Source organism: Sceloporus undulatus, chromosome 2 (assembly GCF_019175285.1).
Source record: "Sceloporus undulatus isolate JIND9_A2432 ecotype Alabama chromosome 2, SceUnd_v1.1, whole genome shotgun sequence".
Lineage (NCBI taxonomy): Eukaryota > Metazoa > Chordata > Lepidosauria > Squamata > Phrynosomatidae > Sceloporus > Sceloporus undulatus.
In genome coordinates, this window is record NC_056523.1 from 44826934 (window position 1) to 44850279 (window position 23346).

Genomic DNA, 23346 nt, shown 5'->3' on the forward strand with positions numbered 1-23346 from the left:
GATAGTTCAAGCCAGCATATTTCTCATCTCTGTATTTGGATGTGAAAGCTGGACAGTGAAGAAAGCTGATAGAAAGAAAATTACAGTAATTCATTTGAGAAGTGGTGCTAAAGAAGAGTTCTGTGAACTACTAAAAAGGTCCTAGAGCAAATCAAGCTGAAACTATCTGTAGAAGATAGGATGACTAAACTGACTTCACATGAGGGTGTCATACTTTGCTTATATAATGACAAGACAGAATTCACTAGAAAAAACAGTAAAGCTTGGTAAGGTAGAGGGCAGCAAGAAAAAACAAAGGCCACACCAGAGATGAATAGACTCAATTAGGGAGGATATGGCCCTGGGCTTGCAGGTCCAGAGGTTTTTTAACTTGGTGGTCTCTCATTCATAGGGTTGCCATGAATTGAGGTCAACTAGAAGGCAGTAAACACCACCACCACCAATCCAAAAAAAGTAACTATCCCAAGTTCTGATTATTAAATCTCAAGCCCTTTACTTTTAAGTACAGCTTCAATACTACCTTCAGCCATGACACCAGTATCTAATGGCCATTGTCTAAAGGAATGGGTGAGAATTTTGGGTCTGTCCAGATGATGCTGAACTGTAAATTCCAGCATCCCTTGCCAACCAAGCAAATGGCAATTAAGGCATCTGGGGAGCTGCAGCCCAACATCTGGAGGACCATGCTATTTCCAGCACTAGTTACATGAAGCTTTCAATTTGACCTATTCAGGTGATAATCTTAAAGTGATAGCACTGAACTTCCTCAAGAAAAAAATAGTCATATTTCAGTAGATCACCTTATTCTCCCATAGAAAGGTGCCTGGAATTTAAGATATTAAATTTATTTTGATAAGGCTCATCCTTCTGTTTGCCACACTTGGGGCATCTGTTGTGGGGATACCAGAGAGGTGCTTTCCAGTGGCTGTTCTGAGTATGGATTTTCTTGCCATGGGAGAGAAAGGTGGCTTTATTTTGACCTTTGGCAATTAAGCTGGGTTTTTAAAATCTGTTTGCATGTTCTTATTTCTTTTTATTGGTGCGTTTTAATTGTCTTTTAAAGTTCTTTTTATGTTTTAATTTTATTTCTGTTTTATGTGAATTTGATTTATTCTTCTTCCAAAAGTTCCTATTCCACTGCATCAATAACACTGGAGATTATCATAACGAGGAAGGGATAGGGATGGGATTGCTCCCTCATCATTATCCCATCTATGACCCGAGTGAAAGTGATTACATAAATCCCTTTCACATTGCAGCCAACTGAAAAGTGCTTTCAACCATAAGCTGAAAGCTCTTTCAGCTGTCATGATATTAACAGGTTCTTCTATTAATACAGAAGACTGCAAATGATGTCTGAAAGCACTTTTCAGCCAGCTGCAGTATGAAAGTGATTTCTGTGATCACTCTCACTTGCGCTTCCCTGCCAGGTCAAGTGCACATCATGTGTGAAAGTCCTTCCTGTGACTGAGTGGGAAGGATGGGACAGGGACAGGAAAACGACGTCCCATCCCTTATGTGATAATCTCCAGTGCTGTGTGTAGATGGCCTTAAGTTCTCAGTGATGGCTCTGGTAGGGTCTGCCAAGGTAGTAATCCTTCAGATACAGTCCTGCTGGCAGACTGAATGTACATCAGCAAAAGGCCAGACTAGTGAAATAAAAGAGAACTTCATAATCAGAAAACTGACCACAGGTGATGCCCTGGTGACAGCAACTATGAACAGAATGATAGTATTGAACAGTTGAGTTCTGCATTCATGGGTTGACTACCCACATTGATGAAATCATGGCTCTTCAAGATGTTCATGATAGCTGAATAAGGCAACTGTTACTGCCCTAAATGCCATTTCTCCAATATATAGGACATATAAATTTAATAAATTAATTAATGCACTACTTCTCACAGGGAGAGAAAACTGTAAATTTTGGTAACTTTTCAAGTGAAGTTGTTGGTGTTCCTGTGACAACTGCTTATTTTGAATGACTGAGTGAGTGACTGGTCTTGTCAGGCCCATCATGGTGAAAGGGTAAAGACAAGTTCTTTGTGGAAAGAGACGGAAGTTGTGGAAATCATTATGACTTCAGTGAAAAAAATGAATTTTCCTGAGGCCTTATTATTGTTTTGAACTCAATAGCAGAGCCATTGTTAAACCGATGACATAAATATATACACACAGCCCTGGAAATGGAGGGGGGAAAAAGATTCCGAAGGGATTAATCTTTAAAACATTTCTATACAAATGCTGCGAAGCAGATGCAAATACATAATTTACTGCATTATTGCTGACCTTTCATAATTCATTAGCAGCTTGGTTTTGCTCTGCCTCATTCAACTTGTATAAGGTCATCAGCAACTGGTATGATGGAATCGGAGTACAGTAATTTTTAAATGCATTATAATAGAAATGGTCTACCTGCAGCATTAGACTTAAAAGGGGTGGGGGATGATTTTCCTAGCAAAACAAATCTCCAAGTTTTCAATTCCTGCATCTTAAAAATCTAACAAGTATTTCTGTAGTTTTGCACAACTATTGTTTAAATATGAACAGTTATATTCCTGACCTACCCTTCTTCCAAGGACTTTCAGAGGGGCATAAAGAGCTGTCACCTTCATTATATCTTTATAATAGCCCTGTGAGGTAGGTTACACTGAGAGACAGTGGAGATTATCACACAGGGATATGATAGAGGTGGGATTGCTCCCCTGTCCTTATCCCATCCATGACCTGACTGAAAGTGATCGTGCAAATCACTTTCACATGAAAGTGGGTTGAAAAGCATTTTCAGCCATCATCTGAAAGTGGCTTCAGCCATCCTGGTAATATCAGGTTCTTCCATTATTATAAAAGACTGCAAATGACAGGAGAAAGTGATTTCAGCTGATGGCCGAAAGCACTTTTCTGCCTGCTTTCATGTGAAAGTGATTCGCATGATCACTTTCACTAATGCATTCTGGGCGGCTGAATGATAGATTCAGCACACTTATGAGTGAGAGTGATTTGTGCGACCACTTTCACTTGTGCTTCCCTGCCGAGTCAATATCAGGTCATGTGTAAAAGTCCTTTTCGCAATCAGGCAGGAAGGACAGGACACTGATGTACCGTGCCTCATGCGATAATCTCCAGTGAGAAAGTCATGGTCAACCAGCAAGCATCACAGTTGAAAAGAGATTTGAATCCAGGTGTGTCAACCGCCTTTTCACCGAACATATTCTTCTACACTTCATATTGAGTGTGACATGATTCTGAATTTGGTTGAACATATTACATGATAATATTTTTGACCTCAAGTACACTGTAATTGGTTGGATGTTTTCTACAGCAAACATAGAGTCTGAAACAAGAAAGGCAAATTTTTAAACACAGTAGGTCGCAACCTAATCAGTGCTGTTCATTCAGCCCAAGAACAGACATCCTGGTAGGATTGATTTTTAATACATAATCCCTCATCTCTTCAAATTTTTCCCTACACTATTGGAAGATTCTCCAGGGCAGATTTTTTTGGGGTACAAATGATACAGGCAGGTGTAGAAGGAAGGAAAATCTCACTGCACAATTGGAATACACTAACACGATGGGGGATGTAGTCCTTTTCAGGAATTATAGACCAATCAGGCTGCTCAGGTTGTTGAAACATCTTCATTTACAATTTATATTAAATGTTTCATGTACATACTTGTATTACATGGCAACATGATGACCACAGGCATAGACTGAGATGGGAACTGACAGAGCTTGGAAACTCCTTCTCCTAGAATCCCTCAGCCAAGATGACCACTGGCCATGCTGGCTTGGGAATTATGGGATTTGTAGTTCAAAAACTAATATTTTCCAAGCTATCCAAGGAACAGACTGCAAGTACATAAAAGATTTCTATTAAAAAGGAGCTCAGAAGAAATGAACATTTAAAAAAAAAGGAATTATAACACTGTATTTTAGACTAACTCATATATAAACTAAAGTTTATGACAAAGTAACAAGAATCCACTTAACAGCATTCTATGTAACAGCAATATTTCATTATTTTCTTCTGCAAAGCATTTGTGCTTCAACCAGATCATTTTTCTCTCTTTTGAAAACTTAAGCCTCTCTATTTTTGATTAAACAAAATGTAGAACAGAGAATCCCAGAAACCCTCCCTTAGAAGCCCTGAGCCAGCCCAGACCCCACACATCCCCCAAGGTGACATGCTTTAAATAGCCAGGCTTCAACAAAGTTTGCTGCCGCAATGCACATATGTGAGAAGCATAACACCCCACACACAGTCTGTGAAATTTGGCTCTGTTGAGAGCATTCTGTCAACATTTCAAAATGTGCAGAATTCACTCTCAGCAGTTCCTGTGTTGCCCACATGTGGTGGTTCATCAACAACTTCCAACTGAAAGTGTCAGTTCAGCCTAATTTTAAAAACAACAACAACGACAATCCATCATCTTAATCTGCAATAAAAACTGATCGTCCTCCCACCCAATCCCCCTCAGTATAAAACAGGACCATGTTCTATCTTATAGAGATTCAGGAAAGGATAGACAGAAAGCATATGATTCCGGAACTGACTTTCAGCCCTAAAGTTTAGTTGATAATTTGCAGACATGCAAGCATAGATAAATGGCAGGTATGAGTGAAAAAGCTGAGGAAAATAGCATGTTGTTATTGCTGTTTTGTTCCTTCATGTGAATTCTGATTTATGGCAACCCTAACCTAGAGGCTTCTTGCCAAGATTTGTCCAGAGAGGATTTCCCATTCCTTTCCTCTAAGGCTGAGAGTGTGTGGTTTGACTAAGGTCATGTTGTAGGTTTCCATTACTGAGCAGGGATTTGAACCCTGGTTTCCTGGAATCCTCATCAAACACTCAAAGCACTATACCACACCAGATGTCCAATACAGCTTGCTTGTATTCCTATTAAATACTAAGAATTTTGGCCTTCAGATGTTTAACCTTCCTTTACAACCAATACAACTTATTCTTTAAATGCTGCACAAACTACAGTGCACCCACGTCATATGTGGGTGTGCTATATATGCGGCTTTCAGTTTACGCTGAAAGCCGCATGCCAGAAAAGCAACCGTGTGCACGAGCCCCATTGTTTTCAATGGGGTTTAAGCATTCATGGAATTTCCCTTACGTGGGGGTAGAGGGGGGATGGAGGACAATTAAAATTCTATCCATAAAGGATACTTTCAAAAGAGATGGCCTTTTATTGTTCTAAATGTATTGTCTTTTTGGCTTTATCATGTAAAGGGTACGGCAGTCCTATAGTCCATGAAAAGGTGAGAGAGAGCAGTGCACTGAAAGAACAACTGCTAGATCCTGCACTTCAGGGATGGGCAACTGTTGCAACACCGCCATTTGCTGCCAGTGTGTTTCTGGGCCCAATTGAAAGTGCTGATTATGATCTTTAAAGCTACATATTGCTGCCCTCTGTGTTAACTGAAGGACCACATCTTTCCATATGAGGCTGCCCATGTTTTGAATTCTTCTGCAATGACCCCACCCCACTAACAAGTACACTTGAGAGTAACAGGAGAAATGTCCCTTTCACTAGCTGTTACCAAACTGAAACTCTCCTTTGAGAGGGACCTTCTAGGCTATATTTCCATAGACAGGTTAATACTTTTATTTTATTTTGGGAGGCCTTTGCTGACTGTTTACAGCAACTCGGCCTTGAAGAATTCTGCTGTACTGTTTTTTATCTGTTGTTTGTAATAGTTAAGATTTCAACTGGTTTTAATTTGTTGAATAGTTTAATACTATTTTTTTAACTTTTGTTTTTGGTATCTTTTAGTTGTTTCTTTTAACTGTTTTAAGTTACCTTGATTGCAAGAGTGGGAGAAAAATATGATATAAGTCAAACAATTTACTAAAGGTACCAGTTATGATCTTGGGAGTGAAGCAGGGTCAGCTCTGGTTAGTACTTGGATTGGAGACAGCCAATTAATACCAGATGCTATAGGCTCTATATTAGAGAGAGAAATGGGGAAAACCACCTCTTTGTCTTCCTTGCCTAAGAAAGACATATGAAATTCATGAGGTCAACATACATCGACAAGTAACTTGAAGGCATGCACACACACAACCCCAGATTAGTTGAAGTAAGTGCTGTTACTCAGTGAAAGATGCCAACTCTGGAAACAACAAATCATATTTTTCAGTTTGAATGTTCTTTGGACCCAAGTCACGGCCTACCTTCTCAGTGGAAGAAGAGGAGGAGGAGGAGGAGGAGGAGGAATCACAACAGTAACTGTTGTGTATCCCATTGGCTTCCTGTAAGGCATCAGAGGGCAGCACTCCACACTGCCATGTGCCTTAAAATATGCCATATTTTATTTTATTGTTTACTTTTTTATTTTATTATTTACTTTTCTCCCTACCAATTAAAATGTCCACTTATATTCTGGGGTAGCAATTGTGCAATATATTTGAGGCTCTTAATCTGTTTTGGTCTTAAGAGACTAGTTTATTAAACCAATGTGTAAACTGGAAGATGCCAGAGGACATGGAGGCATTCTGAATAATTAAAAATAAAAAAGGAAAACTAATTGATCCCCAGAAGCAGCTTGCTCACCCCTTTAATACATTCTCAGCTATGCAGACCTTCAAGGATGGAGGAAAAGAGCTACATGGTTATTATGGATAGCCACAGACCGTTGTCTTTGGCTTCACCCTCTGGTGTCAGGATGGAGGTTATGAGGCTGATGATGGACAGAAGGATGAGCACAGTAAAAAGAAACACCCAGGAGGCACCTGTCTTTGAGATACCTGACACTGGGGATGGAAAAAAAATCTGTCTGTTAATTTTTCCCACTTTTTTTTTTTTTTTAAAAATCAAACCTCAAAACTTTTCGTATCAGGTATGAAGAATTTTTAAAATTTGATAAATTCTTCAGAACTCAAATAAAATTAATAAATAAAATTCTCCCTCATTTGCAAAAGACAAATTCAATGGGTCCATCTATTCACATCATTGGGAAGACCACACTGTATCTGAATATGATGGCTTGGACAATCCTCACTTTAGTGTTCAGAGATATATCTTTACATTTAGGATCTTGTCCAGTTCTTTCATAGCTGCCCTTCCCAATTCTAGTCTCCTGATTTCTTGACTGCAGTCTCCATTTCAATCAATAACTATTTGACTATTTTGATTTTCTCATTTGACTCTTTGACTATTTTGGTTTTCTCATTATCTATGAATTCTTGTAGATCTTCCATTGACCTTATTTTTGTTTTCTTGGGGCCCCAACAGACAGGCTAAAATAAAGCTGCTTTGGGTCACTTTGGAGGTATGCTGTTTAAATGACACACACATCTTAAGAGGCCAGAAGCTGCGCCAAAGCTGTGCTCCAGTCCTTAGGAATGGAGCATGGCTTTGGAGTGGTTTCTGGCCTCTTAGGACGCATGCATAATTTAGACAGCATACCTCCAAAGTGACCCAAAGCAGCTTTATTTTGGCCTGTCTGTTTGGGCCCTTAATGTTCAATCTTAAGCCTTATCTTGACACTTTTTTACTTTTGGGAACTTTCCGAAAGTAAAAAGGTGATTTTTTCTGTTCACTTTATTTTTGTGTTATTGCTGTTTGGGAGAAACATTGTCTGAAAATCATCCTGCATTTGCAGTTTTTTTCCTACTTTTCAATCCCGTTTCTGAGAGGTATTCATCTAATGTGATAAGGTCCTTAATCATCTTCTGATCTTATGACTACAGTCTTCACTCTGAGTAATGATCAAGCCAAGGTAGGTAAAATCTTGAACTATTTCTATGTTTTTATTGTCTGCTTTAAAGTTATGTACATCCTCCATGGCCATTTTCTTTGTTTTATTAAATTACAGTTCCCAGAATTCTCCAGACAGCATTCACACTGGGATTATTGGCTGAACAATTTTGGGAATTATGGGGCCCGTACGGACAGGCCCTATAATTTGGGTCACTTTAGAGGTGTGTTGTTTAAATGAAACACGCATCTTAAGAGTCCAGAAGCTACACCAAAGCTGCGCTCCAGTCCTTTGCATGGCTTCCGGTCTCTTAGGCATCATTTAAACAGCATACCTCCAAAGTGACCCGAAGCAGCTTTATTTTGGCCTGTCTGTACAGGCTCTTCGTAATCAAAAGTAACTTTTATCAGCTCCGTTCAAGGTCATGCAGATTTATCTCTGAAGTGTTTGGATAGGGGGCTGACCATCCTAGAAACTGAGTTCCAAGCCCAAGGCTATTGCAAGGAAAAAGAAAAATGCCATGAGATACTTAGTTTCCATTATAAAAGGGTGTTTGTTGAATCAATAAACTTTCATTTGCTTTGGCTTTTAATCAGGTTGGTGTAATGTGTCTCAGATGGTGTTTTATATAGGAAATAAAGGGATTACACAGCCAAGAATTCAATGAAGCAACAAAGTGACCTTTACAGTGCTATACAAAATAATGAGGCCTAGACTTTACTGCTGGCTTCCAGGATATTTTTTTGCCCACTGGTGAAATATTTATTTAGTCTGTGTGATCTGCTCTTCTGTGGTTATGTGGAACAGGCTTCACTCACGAGGATTATTAGAAAATGTTACATTTGATCTGTTGTAGAACATGGGCACCTCTTATAGGGCAGATTCTTGGTTGTAGTCACATTCTCAGTATACTAATCACGTCAACCTGAACTATAGGACCTTAAAAAAAGAGGAAATCTAACATATCTGTCCAAGTACTGATGAATATGGATGGCTACACTGTGATACAGAGGCATAGCAGAACTCCTACATACTTAGATTAAGCACAAGTCAATGGTGGTTTATGGTCGGAGCAGAAGTGAGGGCAGCCTGTGTTAATGCCAGGCCAATATCATGCATGGCAATCTTAAAATTGTAAGAAATGGTAAGAAAAGACAAACATCTCAAGATGGAAATGACACCTCTAAGTAAAGGAAAGTAATCCAATAGAATTTCATCTGGCAGTTGACAGAACATAAGATGTTGTATAAAAAGAGCTTTGTACAGTACCTTGCCCAACACCATTATCTAGAAGCCCTAGTAAGGGAAGGGACGTTTATGTCTCTTGGCAAGAGTAGAAATGAGGGTCTTCGACACCATACAGTTATAGCAGAATGGTTCCACTTTGACTGCCATGGCTACATCTTATGGAATCCTTGGGTTTGTAGGTTGGAGAGGCAGTAGAACATCTAAATACCCCTCCCTGAACTAAACTATGGAACTGTACAGACAGGTGGCTCCATACTGCCCGTTTTTGCCTTGCATCTGTGCTGCAGCATCCAAATGATGAAGCACAGAAACGCCCTCCAAAAGAAGCCACTCTAGGTGGCTCCTTTTTTGAGGTGTCATAAAGCCTGCAACGCAGCCCTATGATGACTCTTCCATCTAGATCCGTTTGGATGCTTGAGCACCCTTATGTCACAAGGCTGCACCCTGTGTGGATGGGGACACAGCCTTGTGATGTTAAGGGTGCCAATAATAGTGTTCAGCGCATTTGGATGCTGCACCCTATTGAGCCCTAATATCGGCATAAATGGCCTGTCTGTATGGGGCCTATGACAGTTAAAGTGGAATTATAGCACTATAATTGCATAGTATAAATGAGCTCATGAAGAATCTGACACCAACAACCAGATTCTCTTTCACTGTTGAGGTAGAGTTGCTAATAAGGGATGGTAATAGCTGCTAGGACATATCAGGGGTCCTTTGGTACTAGATTTTACGCCATAGGCAGGTTTACTCTTTTATATTTATTGTTTTTATGTACAGCGCTGTGCAAATCTACAGCGCTATATAAAATAATAATAATAATAATACACAGTTAAAACACTAAGATCCAAAACACACTGCAGAAATAATGCATTTCACACCACTTTAACTGCCCTGGCTCAAGGCTAGGGAATTCTAGAAACTGTAGTTTTGCGTTTTGTATCTGAGAGCTCTGGTGCCACAATAAACTACAGTTTCCAGGATTCCTTAGCGTTGAGCCAGGGCAGTTAAAGCAGTCTCAAACTGCATTATTTTTGCAGTGTGTTTTGGACCTATGTCAGTGTCAAACTGAAGGCACATAAGAATAGTACACTGATTGGCAATCCTTTAAAATTTAGATTAAAATGTGGAGTGGAGTCACCATCTTACTGGAGTACTGTTTATTGAGGTTTACCACTGGAATAAAATACACAAACTGTCTCATTTAGGAAAAAAGTGGAAAAATTGAGGAGATGAATGCCTATAGACCCATACATTAATACCTCTAGATTGGAAACTCTTCACAACTATTCTAGCTGCAATATTTAGTAGTATTGCAGGATTATATTTGTTGTTGTATGCCTTCACATCATTTCTGAGTTGTGGTGACTCTAAGTTGACCCTATCATGGGGTTTTGTTGATAAGATCTGTTTACAGGTGTGTTTGCCTTTGCCTTCCTCTGAGGCTGAGAGAGTGTGACTTGCCCAAGATCATCCTGTGGGTCTCCATGGTTGAGTGGGGATTCAAACCCTGGTCTACAGAGTCCTAGCCAAACACCCAGACCACTACATCTTCACCCCCCTTCAGCCCATGCCCCCCGTTGAACTGTGATTTGTGTATGTTGTAATTGCATCTATTGTTGCTGTTGTACTTTCATTTCTTTGTTTTGCCACAGACAGACACTAGCATCAGGGCATTTATATGCAGCCACGAAGATGCACATTTTCTGCCTTGAGTTGGACTGTTCTGGCTTCTTTTTGCTCCTATTTTTAGTTGTGGAGCATGGCTTTAGTCTGATTTCCAACTGCTTTCAAGGTGTGTGTCATCCAGATGCCCCACCTTCAAAGCAGTTGGAAACTGTTTCATTTTGCCCGTCTGTTTCACCCCCATGGTTGCAATTTCCATTACCAGTCCTAAGATGTATACATATTTAATTGACCTTTGTGCAATTTCTACCCTTTCTATACATTTATCTAAATTAAAAACCTGGGGATCTAATAAATATGATGATTAAAAACAAACCAAAATTAGGAAAATCTTTAAAACCATGTCATTGCCTTCTGCAAGATATCTAGGAGTGATTCTTCCTTGTAATTCAGATAAAATATCATTAATAAATTATAATCTTTTATTTAATCTAACAAAGAAAAATGAGGGAAAGCATAACCTACTTGTGTCACATTTCTGCCATTACAATATCAATTTTGCCCCAAATTACTTTTCTCTTCCTATATCTTCCAATATGTATTTCAGAACTACTATTGAAAAATTGACAAAACATTCATTATGAATTTTATTACGAAAAGAAAAGATCTAGGTAACTAAAGGGCAAAATAGACTGCCCCTTTGGAGCAGCATCCTGATGCCCCTTTCCTCACCAGATTGGGGCCGCAGCAATGCCTCACCTTTTAGCGTCGTCAAAAAGGCGCCCATGCCTCTGTGATGGTGGCTTTTCAGTGCTACTTTGGAGCAGTGTGTCTGAACACTGAGCCAACAGAGTGCTGTAACACCCCCGCTGTGCAGCTGGGCACATGGCATGATGCTGAGATGCACCAGCATCAGGGCGTGCAGCATCAAAATGCCCCACCCCCATGCCACCCCTATGTTGGTGCTTCAAGCCAGTCTATTTAGCTCCTAAATCGACATTATTCAAAAATATTAAAGATCTCTAATAGGACCTTCCTCACTTCTTTTATATTATCATGATTTTCATCTGAGGAAACTACCGTATATACTCGTGTATAAGTCGACCTCATGTATAAGTCGAGAGAAGGTTTCAGGATCCCATGGATAAGTCAAGGGTAAAACTTAGGGAGCCATAAGGAAGGATGGAAAAAAATACCACTTCTGTCTATCTTCTTCTCTGGACCTCTAGGAAGCAAGTGAATTTAAATGGAGATTTGTTTCCACAGGAAGCAAAGGCTTGAAAAACGGACCAGGCAAGTGCTTTTCAGTGGGGAGTTTTCCCCATAGGAAGGAAAGCCTTGCAAAGGGACCAGGGAAGGAGAGCCTTGCAAAACAGACCAGGGAAGGAGAGCCTTGCAAAAGGGACCAGGGAAGGAGAGCTTTGAAAACAGACCAGGGAAGGAGAGCCTTACAAACGGAGAAGGGAAGGAGAGCCTTGCAAACAGACCAGGCAAGTGCTTTTCAAAGGGGAGTTTTTGTGATAGGATAGAAAGGAAAGGCTTGCAAATGGACTGGAGGGGGAGGAATTCAACTGAGATTGGGGCACCAGGCTTTCTTGTTATAGGACCTTTCTAAGCACTGTTGCTGCATTGACCCTTCTATAAGTCTACTCAAGAGTTTAGGGGCAATTTTTGGGCATAAATTTCTCAACTTATAGTTGAGTATATAGGGTAATTAGAATGCAAGTTGGGGGAAAATGTTGGTTATCTTTAGAATTAAAAGTCAAAGAAATGCATTTAGATAAAAAACAATCTTTTAAACACAGGAGGAAAAATCTTTATGTGATATTTTTCATCTTTTTCTTAAAAATGCACTTACAGTTTGCAAATATTAATAAAAATTAATTCCCCCTTTTAAAAACAACCATCCAGTATTTATGAAGATAAGTGGATCCAATTTTGTTTTTAGAAATCACTTAGACTACATAGACTTTTTTTATTCATTTCTGAAATCTCACCTCTCACCCAATGGAGGAACAACTACACACTTAATTAGATAACAATAATTTAATATAATTTTATATTTCACTAGTGCTTTATTTTATATCCTGTACACAAGTTAAAGCACAGGTTACTCTCCATTTGGACAATTGTTTCTGTTGTTAATAAAGGTATAAAGGGATGAGGATTTCAGCTAAATCTTTCTCTCTTGGGCCTATTCTGGAGGGGCTAATCTTAGTTTTTGATTTTTGAAAAAGAGTTACAATTTCAGAAAATGAATGGAGGAAACAAAGGTCTTCAAGTCCAATGAAATTAACTTTCAATCAATGTAAAGGCAACACTGCTTGAAGACAGCATATGGATGATAAGCCTTCACCAGCAGGACTGTGTTCAAAACTCTCCCTAGTATACAAACTAAACCCTTATGGAACAATACATGTTGAATATGATTTCCCTGGTTTCACAAACAATTAACCAGCTGCACATCTGTTCTGTATCAACCAAGAATGGATGAGCAAACCCTGGCTTTTGGGGAAAGGTCTCAGTCCTGTCCACAGTGGTTTTCTTCCAGGTGCTGTACCTCTTGACCCACTCTAGAGGAAATACTGCTTATTGTGCTGGGAAAAAGCATTCTTATCTCCTATGATAAGAATTGATCAGAGGTAAGGATAGGAAACCCCAGCACCTATTTTGGGGTGCTGAGTTTGTTCCCTTTTCCATGAGGAAAGGGGCCTTGCCTGAGTAAACCCAGATGCATCCCAAATGGCTCTTCTGAGCATCAATCAAAGTGGATGCCATTTACATGCTTTTTTAAAGCCTGACTGCTTGGTGTGGCTTTTCGCCAGGAAATCAGTACCTTGGACCGAAATGCAAAGATGCAGAATTGCTTTCACAGGAAAGAATCATAAATTCCAGATCTCCTCAAAGGGATGTGTTGCATGCATTGGTAATCCTAATAATAATTATGCAGTCATAAATCATGAATTTGATGGCTTTCTTTCCAGTAGTATAAAGCGTGTTTGCAGGTATAGGCTGCCCGCTTCGAACTAGCTTCAATTTCAAGAACATAAAATGCAGTGTGGGAAGGCAAAACAATATGGTATTTATGCACACAGTTACATCTTTTTATTTCTCCAACCAGTGTGTGAACTGCAGTACAGAAAGTCAACTGCTAAGTGGAAATGAATGCATAATTTTACACAATGCTCACCTACTTAAAAGGCTTTTGTATTTGTTACACATTTAATGTGTAATAAGAGAACTACACATTCATTTTTTTTCTCTTTTGGTTTTGTTTTGCTTTCCTTTATTTGTTTTCTTCTACCTTCCACATCAGAGTGGTGAACATGAGTTTGTGAAGCATATTTGATAACACATTTTAGCACTATAGGGCTGCATATATCAGCTCACATTCAGAAGTCTGGGTTGAGGGTAAAGAGAGAAGACGGTTAAGCCAATGGAAAATATAAATAGCATAAAAATGCCAATAAAATAATCATGGAACCCTTTTCACCATCCTGAGATAGGGAAATATACTGTTGTTCTCTGGATGCGAATTTTAAAATAGCCCAGGACAAAATATACATGTCTAAATATTTGAACTTCTAAATAAAAAATATATAATAATTTGGGCCCTTATAATGTGTCCTATGGTTCTTCTGAGATGTTTCTCCAAAGAAAGGAAAAGGATTGGGCTTTCCCCTCCTTTACTGGCATAATTTCTCCTCCAGTTTGGCCAGGTAGTGAGATGTATCTCCATTCCATTCAGTTCAATAGTGCAGGTTCCAACATGAGTGCCGTCTTAGCAGAAAAGGATGTTCTCTTTCTAGCTTCAAAGCAAACATGCATGTGGGGTGTCATTTTTGTTCAGTTTACTCAAATTAAATTGCTGTGTGTTTTCCTCAGTTTTCCTGGCTGTGTTTTCCCCTCCTTTCTCTGTGGGCACTTTCAAAACAATTGAAAAAGGCAGTACTTTATTTGCTTAACATAAATTGGTTCCCTGTCTCCTCTTTTCTTCCTTGGTTGTATGGCTTGTGAGCTGGGGGAAGGTTGTCCCCCTCACCCGGCCAGCTCTGTGAAATCAATTTGGGAGACTTCTGTCATATATGTATGTGTTTATGTAGAACACTGAAGTTAAAAGGGAATTGCTAGCCCTTGCTTTCCAGAAACATATCTGAGTTTGGTCTGTTGTGCTGCTTAAACATCCTGACCTCCCTTTTCCTATCTTTGCCATAGCTAGAATAACCACAGCATGGTGATGGCAAAAAAAAATCCTTGAAAGCCACTCTTATATTATTGCTACAGCACATTTAAATGAATGATTGCTAGAGACATCTTATAAAAGGCACAATATTTTGAGTCACCTTTCTGGCTTGTGACAGCCCTGCATTGTCCTGAAGCTGTTCTGACTCATTTGCTGGTGGGTCCTTGTCAGGAAAACCAGTATAATTTCTGGAGGCCACTCACTGGCAAGCTAAGTGGTGAGGATAGATTTGGGGCACTGGTGTTGTTGAACCATGGCTATCTGGGTCAAAGGAATAGGGAAGGTGTGTGTGTGTGAGAGAGAGACGAACAAATATGCCACCTCTGTCAAGATTCCCCTTCCCTTCTGCACTTAGCTGCACTCCTCAAAATTGCTGTGGGAAAGATGGAGTTTTCTAGAAGCAATATATTGGTATCTACTATCTATAATGGAAAGCATTTGGGGTGACTTCCTCTCAAGTGGTAATTAAGATCCATTGAGGTTTTTTAATTATTATTATTAAATGAACTGCTCTTGGTCCACCTGAATAATGTTAGATTGCTTTTGTTGAAATCAGTCAACAAACCAACCTGTGTTTTCATTTACTTATTTTATACATTTTCACAAACTTATTTTTATATAGAAATATGTGTACACCACCCTATATCTGAGGATCTCAATGCAGTTTACAATACAGTCTCGGATTTTGAATCTTTCTTGGGAGTGTGGCTATATGGGGCATATGCATCAGGAGGTTTCAGTGGGCTTTTTAAAAATCTAAATTATATTTCTTTCCCACTGAGTATTTTCTAACAATTCCTGACACTATGTGTAGGACTTATTCCCACCCTCAAGTGAGTTTCTTTTTAAGTCCAAGACATATCTGAACAAAAATGTTTCCTCTTATCCTCCTTAAAAGAATTCTTAGCAGTATTGACCAGAATCCTCTTGAACATGATTCATGATCTTTAAAGGCTATATAGGGACCAAGGAAGTCCCCCAAACCCTGCTTACTTGGATTGATGGGGGTCCATTCTCTTGTCAATCAAGAAGCAGCTGTCCAATGGTCCCCCCTAGTGACATCTTATTGCCACTGCATGAGCAAACTCCAGCATGAGGAGGATTTGCACAGTGTTCCTTTTTCTGCCTGTTGTGCAGGCAACTACAACCCAGGTCCCATCTGTGCTCAGCCAGCGGGTCCCATCTGTTGATCCTTTGCAAAAACAGGAGCTTTCTGTTTTTGCAAAGCAGCCAGCTGAGTACAGCTGGGACTCGGGTTGTAGCTACCTGGTGGCAGCAGCAATATATTTATGTGTGGTAATACCTCATTTTGAGTTTGCAATCCTGAATCTATTTCTTTTTCTCCATGTGATAAGGTCCAACATCAGTTAAATGGCACTCTAAGGAAAAGTTTTTAAAAAGAAAGGGAGAACAAATTTGTCTTTCACACCATAAAATCACCACAACACCTTCATAGTCATTCTTCTTCTTGTTGTTGTTCTTTTTCTTGTAATTCTTTTTTTTTTTTGGAAAACCATAGTGCTAAGTCAAGAAATTTCTGCAAACAGTCCCCAGAAAGAATGGAACAAGTGGGTATGGAAGTGACAACTGGCAAAACTGTATTGTTAGCATTCACGTTTGTTTAGTCCGGTCTGGAAGACTTGAGAAATGGTCAGTTGCACTGTGTTAGGACCATAATTTCCTTTCAAAATCTATTTGCTTTTCTACCCATTATCCCTGCAGGGCTGCTTCTTCACTCTGGCTCATACTGGAAGAGATGCTACCAAGCTAAATTTCATTCACCAAGGGTATACTTCGAGGCAGCCTAATTTCCTGTCAAGCAGCTGTTGTCTTTCTTCATAATTTTCTCTCTTTGAAGGGAAATTCAGTTGGTTCCCTGCAACTGCAACATAGCCATGTTTCAGGCATATTTATAAATAATTAATTATGTTTTACTTGAAATTTTATTTTGTCAGAGAAAACAAAACGGAAGACCTATACTCTTCAGCCCAGATCTGACACTCTGACTACCACAGTTTTGGATTACAGACAAGAAGATGGATCAACTCTACTGACTCTTTGGTATTATGATGTATTTACATCAGTACAGATTACTGTGCAATAATGTATGTCTGTAGAACAGGGATGGTGTTTTTTGTTTTACAGGATTAGATTTTAGATCTGACCCTACCTCTCCAGGAAACTTCATACAGAAATTGCTACAAAGATATGTCAAGAATGCAACACAACCCTTTGAACCAGTCTTCAACTACAATGGATCTACTGCTGCTGCTACCACAGTAACTTCAAGCAAGCTCACCAGCAGTTCCATTCCTTTATTGCCATGTTGATCCTGAGCTACAATTCAAAGTCTCTCTCAGAAATCATGTAAGAACCTGTCTCTCTAGAGTAACCCTCAAAATTAGTTCTCAAAAATGAGCTCTTGATATGGGAATGTTAAAAGGAGATAATTTTAGAGTTCTGTTTTGAAAATGTATTTTGTGCTTAGCTGAACAGTATCTGATGTTCTGGGAAGAACACATTATCATCATCAGAAACTTCATAAGAAGAAGGAATCTTGATGATCTGAAAAAAGGAATAGAAGTCACAAACTTAAACTCTCCAATATGTTTGTCAAAAATGTTCTCCTCCGTTTACCCCGGGTGCTGTTCAGTGAACAAAATGACCCTGAGTCATTTTACTGTAACTTCCAAATCCTCCCAGCCAACATATGACTGGCAGAAGAGTCACCTCAACCCACCCACTAAAATCATTATACACAGTACTGAAATCTAGAATAGTTGATTTGTATATGAGGTAGAAATCCCATAAGTACTTTCCCCACTGCCTAGCAGTAAAAATACAATAACAGCAAATAGCTATTTATCTATTTTTATTTCTTAAAATGTTTTAATCCTCTCCATTTATCATGAGATCTTGGGGTGCCAAACAGATAAAACAATATAAACAGTGTAAACAGTTTTAGATTAAAATCAATGCATAATTTAAACAAGATAAAAACACATTAAACAAGTCAAAACAGCTTTAAAAAGCTAAAATAAATTTAAAAACAAAACAAAAACAAAACACACATATACAACATGCACCTTCTTTAATTGGAACTTAAAAGCTTTAATAAAATTCTCAATTTCACACTGAAAAGAAAGCAATGTTGGCACCACTTTGTCCTCTGAGGGGAGAGGGTTTTACAAGAATGCTTTTTCTTGTGTCCTCCATGTTCATATTGCTTTACTGTTACAAAAGAAGGCCTTTCTGGCAGATCTCAGTCCTCAGGCAAACATATACATCTTTTTTAAAAATCACATATTACCAAATTACCAGAAGCCAACAGCAGCAGAGGAGTGAGGGAAGGCCTGGCCACACCCACCTGGCAGAGGAGAAAGCAGGAAGCCCAGGCAGGGCCTCATAAAGAGGGAGGAAGCCGGCCTAGCCTGATCTTTGGAAGCTCCTGGAGAATTTATTTTCCAGACAGACAGTTGGATCTTTCACGGAGGTGGCAGCAACCCCAGGGGGTGGAGAAGAGAGGAGGAAAAGGAAAAACATTGGATGAAGAATTAGTTTAAAGGAAAATTAAAAAATAATTAGAGAAATAGGGAAAGGCTGCCAAAAGGTTAAGATAACTAACTGTGGAAAACTAGAGAAATAAGGAGGAAGGAAAATAATCTGAGGTAAGGAAGGTGGCTAGAACCACAGGGCAATCTAGCTTGGACAAGGGACTGGCTAGGTTGAAAGCTAATAGAGGGATTACTGGTTGGGAAAAAAGAAAACAGGACAACCAGTTAAAGTCTTTCCTGGGAAGGAGAGAGAAGGAAGGTGCTCGGAAAGGACTCATAGGAGAGATTAGTTGTAAATAGAGGAGAGAAAGGAGAAAGAAGGGAAGGAGTCAAGAGTGGCAGGGCCCTCTATTAGTACTGGATAGCAGCCAAGGCTGCCCAAACACTGTGGTAAACGCAGAAAAAGTGGAAGGTATTGAAGAGAAGAATAGAAAAGACAGAGATTGAAATAAATAAAAGGGGTAGATAGGGGGAAAGAGCAAAACATTAAAGGAGAAGGAATAGAATGAGTAAAAGACCTACCACTAGGCAATATAAACAGACACAAAAAATGGCACAAAGTCAAGGAAGGTCACCATCAGTCTCACCAGAAAGGCAAACAGAGATAGGGGTCCAAATGGCTAACTTATTGGAGGAATTTAAAAGCTTTAAAAAAGATATGAAACAAGAAATGAGGGAAAATAGAGAAGAGATTAAGGAACAAGTGAGGAAAGAGGTGGATAAATTAGGAGGTAAAATAGAAAGAATATCAGAGGAAATTGGAGAAGTAAAAAAAGAAGTTAAGGAGGTAAAAATAAGAGCTTGTGACTTAGAGAGAACAGTTAAATCGGTTAAGGAGAGGCTACAACAAGAGGAAGGGAGAGGAATGCAGTTAGAACTGAAATATAGAGAGAAACGTTTTAAACTTAGAGGTTTATCGGAATGTGCTAACGAAAAATTAGAAGAGAGAATTATCCCTGCCTTAGAAGAATTTTTAGAATTAGAGGATGGTAAATTAGAAACAGAAATAGATAGAATGTTCAGAATTAACTCTATTGTGGCCAGGGAAAGAAAGGTACCAAGGGATATAGTTATCTATCTGTTGAGAACAAAAATAAGAGATTTAATAGTTCAAAGAAGTTACAAAGGAAAATTGGTAATAGAAAATGAAGAGATACAGATATTTAAAGATGTCCCCAGCCAAATTCTAAAAAAGAGACAGGAATATAAATTTCTTACAAGACTATTGATGAAAGGGAATATAGAATTTAGGTGGGAGAGAGTGGAAGTTGTATCATTTATTTACAAGCAAAGAAGGTACAGAGTTGATACAATAGAGAAAGCAAAAGAGATGTATGATAAATTACAGAAGGAATGGGAGGATGGGAGTAAAAAGAAATAGGGTTTGAGGTTGGGAGTGAAGATTTTTGATGAAGAGATAAAGGATTATGGTAATTTCAAGAAAAACAAAAAACAGTGAGGGAGCAAAGATGGCACTGAAATGCTTGACCTGGAATGTGAAAGGGTTGAACTCTGGAGCAAAAAGGGCTTGTGTTTATAAATTTATAGAAAAGCAAAAAGTTAATATTGTTTGCTTACAAGAAATGCATATAAATAAAAAGGATATAAAGTATTTGAGAAATCCAAAACTTGGTGTAGCATATATAGTAGCAAATGACAAAAGAAAGAAAGGAGTAGTGGTGTATGTGGATAAGAATATACAAAGTAAGGAGGTTATTATGGATCAGAAAGGGTTATATGTGGTAATAGAAATAAAAATGGAAGGAGTACAGATATTAATTATTGGGATATATGCCCCCATTAAAGAGAAGAAAAACTTCTTTAGGAAAATCCAAGACATAATATTAGAACAAAAAATAGAGAGAGTAATAATAATGGGAGACTGGAATGGGATATTTTGCCCTAAGGAGGACAGATCGATACAGATCAGAAAAAATAAAAAAGAAACACAGGGGAGCATGGGAAGTTACCAAAAATAGTCTTTGATCTAATGGATAACTGTGTGTTACAGGAGGCATGGAGGTATAAATATGGTAAAGAGAAAGGGTACACCTTTTTCTCAGACAGACATAAATCCATGTCAAGACAAGATATGTTTGTCACTATTAGAAAACAAAGAAAATGTAAAACATGTTAAAAAAAAGAATTAAATTGGTTCTTTAAAGAAAATGAGAAGGACGGGATTTCACCAAAACTGTTGTAGGACACATGTAAAGCAGTTTTATGAGGTTTATTTGTGAAATAAAGAAAGAAAAGAATGGAAGAAAGGACTATGCAGAATTTAATTTTAAAAAGTAAAGAGAAAGAAGAAGAATTAAGAGAAGACCCAAAGAATGTGAAAGTAAGAAAAAAATTAGATTTGATATAAAGACAAATTGAGGAGGAGCTAAATAAGGATGTGGAATGGCAATTAAAGAGAACTAGACAAAGATTCTTTGAAGAAGCAAATAAACCAGGGAAATGGTTAGCACAAAGATAAAGGAAAATAAAAGAAAGAAGGATGATTATAGAACTCAAAAGTGGAGATAAAATCTATAAGGAACAGAAGGAATTGAAGAGAATATTTGAAGAGTATTATAAAGAGTTATATAGAGAAGAAAAAACAGGATGTGAACAGCAAGAGAGAATTATGAAATATTTAGAGAAGCAGAAAATAGTGCCATTAGAGAAGGAATTGCAAGCTAAGTTGAATACGCCTATAACAGAGGAAGAGTTGAGAGAAGTAATAAGAAAGGCTAAAAGTGGTACGGCGCCTGGACCAGACAGTCTATCAGGAGGGCTATACAAAAAATTTGAGGACGAGCTAAAAGAATGTATGCTGACAGTGTATAATAACATAGGAAAAGAAGGTAAACCAGATTTGTGGAGCGGGGCTCACATAGCGGTGATACATAAGGAGGGGAAGGATGAAAAGGACCCGAAGAATTATAGACCGATTTCTTTGATTAATAACGATTATAAAATATTAACATCTATTTTAGCAAACAGACTAAAAATGATATTAAAGGATAAAATACACTCGGATCAGAATGGGTTTTTACCCGAAAGGCAAATAAGGGAAAATCAAAGAATGGTAATAGATGTGCTCGAGTATTATAATGTTCATAAAGATAAGAAAGTCGCTCTAATTTTCCTTGACGCGGGAAAAGCATACGATAACATAAACTGGCAGTGCATGTATGAATGAAAAGGATAGAGACAGGAGAATCTTTTCTGAAATGGATTACAGAGTTGTACAAAGAACAGAAAGCTTTAGTAATGGTGAATGGAGAAAAATCACAAGAATTTGATGTGCAGAAAGGAACAAGGCAGGAATGTCCGCTATCTCCATTATTGTTTATACTGATAATGGAAGTCCTGTTGCAAGATATAAGACAAAATGTAAATATAGTAGGTGTAAAAATAAAAGATCAGTGTTATAAAGTAAAAGCATATGCTGATGATATAGTTGTTTTCTTAGAGGATCCTCTAAACAGTATAAGGGAATTAAGAACAATATTACAGGATTTTGGAGAAGCGGCAGGATTTAAAATTAATGTAGAAAAAACAGCAATGATTATTAAGAATCTGTCTAAAAAAGAAGAAAAAGAATTGGAAGAAATCACAAAATTTAAAGTCCAAAATAAAGTAAATTATCTGGGAATTTGGATATCAAAAAAACTGGAGACTTATTTGTCAACAACTATGAGAAAAAATGGAAGGAGATCAAAGAGGACTTGGGGAGATGGTCTAGACTACATTTATCATTGTTTGGTAGAATAGCTGTAATTAAGACAAATGTACTCCCAAAATTTTTGTTTATGTTTCAAAATCTCCCCATAATTAATAGCGATAAGTGTTTTCAAGAGTGGAGAAAAGAACTAGCGAAGTTTATTTGGGCCAGTCGAAAAGCACGGATAAAGTGGAATAATATAATAGATGACAAAAGGAGAAGAGGCTTGGGAACACCGGACTTACAAAAATATTATTATGCATGTGGAATGTTATGGGTAGAGGATTGGATTAATTTGAAAAATGGGAGATTGTTGAATTTGGAGGGTCATAACATTAAGCATGGGTGGCATGCATATTTAGTATATAAAAAATGGAAAGAGGACAAGGAGTTTAAAAATCATGTAGTAAGAAAAGGTTTGTTGAGAATCTGGGAGCATGGTAAGAAAATTTTTTACAATAAAATACCAAAGTGGACTTCACCACAGGAGTCACACTTTGGAAGATTTAAAAAGACACAAGAACAATGGATTACATATGAAAAGATCTTGGAAGAAGGAGAGGGAGTAACTCTGAAAATGAAATCTAGAGAGAAATTAGAAAAAGAGAGGATAAAAATAGACTGGTTCCCATACAAACAACTAGAGGAAAGGTTTAAGAAAGATTGGAAAGAAGGAATAGAAAGAGGAAAAAATGAATGGGACGTTATAATTTGTGAAAAACAGAAAAAGAAGATATCAAAATATTATAAAGAATTGTTAAAAAGGGATTTGGAAGAAGAAGGTATAAAGGATAACATGATTAAATGGAGCCAGATGATAGGACATAATATAAGTTTGGAAGAATGGGAGAAATCGTGGTTAAAAACTAATAAATTCACACTGGCACAAACCTTAAAGGAGAATTATTATAAAATGTTTTATTTATGGTATTTGACCCCGGTTAAATTATCAAAAATATATAAGGATGTAAATAAAACATGTTGGAAATGTGGGAAGGCAGAAGGAACATTTTACCATATGTGGTGGTCTTGCAGGAAGGCGAAGCAATTCTGGGATAAAATACACTCTGTTATAATGGAAATTTTAGGAACGAACTTTCCAAAGAAACCAGAATTGTACTTGTTAAACATGACATGTAAAATAGGAAGTGAAATTGAAAAAAAATACTGGAAAATAATACTATACATGATCACAACAGCTAGAGTGCTATATGTCCAAAGATGGAAGGTGAACCAGATGCCCACAATGG

The 23346-nt window shown here is 38.1% G+C and overlaps 1 protein-coding gene across 1 annotated transcript; it reads left to right on the plus strand.

Annotated features, from left to right (window-relative positions):
• Positions 1-18088: 18088 nt before the first annotated feature.
• Positions 18089-20070, plus strand: LOC121923271 (uncharacterized protein PF11_0207-like). Its single transcript, XM_042453541.1, has one exon. The coding sequence runs from the start codon at positions 18890-18892 to the stop codon at positions 19763-19765; it is 876 nt and encodes a 291-aa protein (XP_042309475.1). The 5' UTR covers positions 18089-18889; the 3' UTR covers positions 19766-20070.
• Positions 20071-23346: the final 3276 nt, after the last annotated feature.

Excerpts from the sequence above, each read along its gene's own strand:
- LOC121923271 (XM_042453541.1), top strand. The coding sequence starts at position 18,890 with ATGAGTAAAAGACCTACCACTAGGCAATATAAACAGACACAAAAAATG.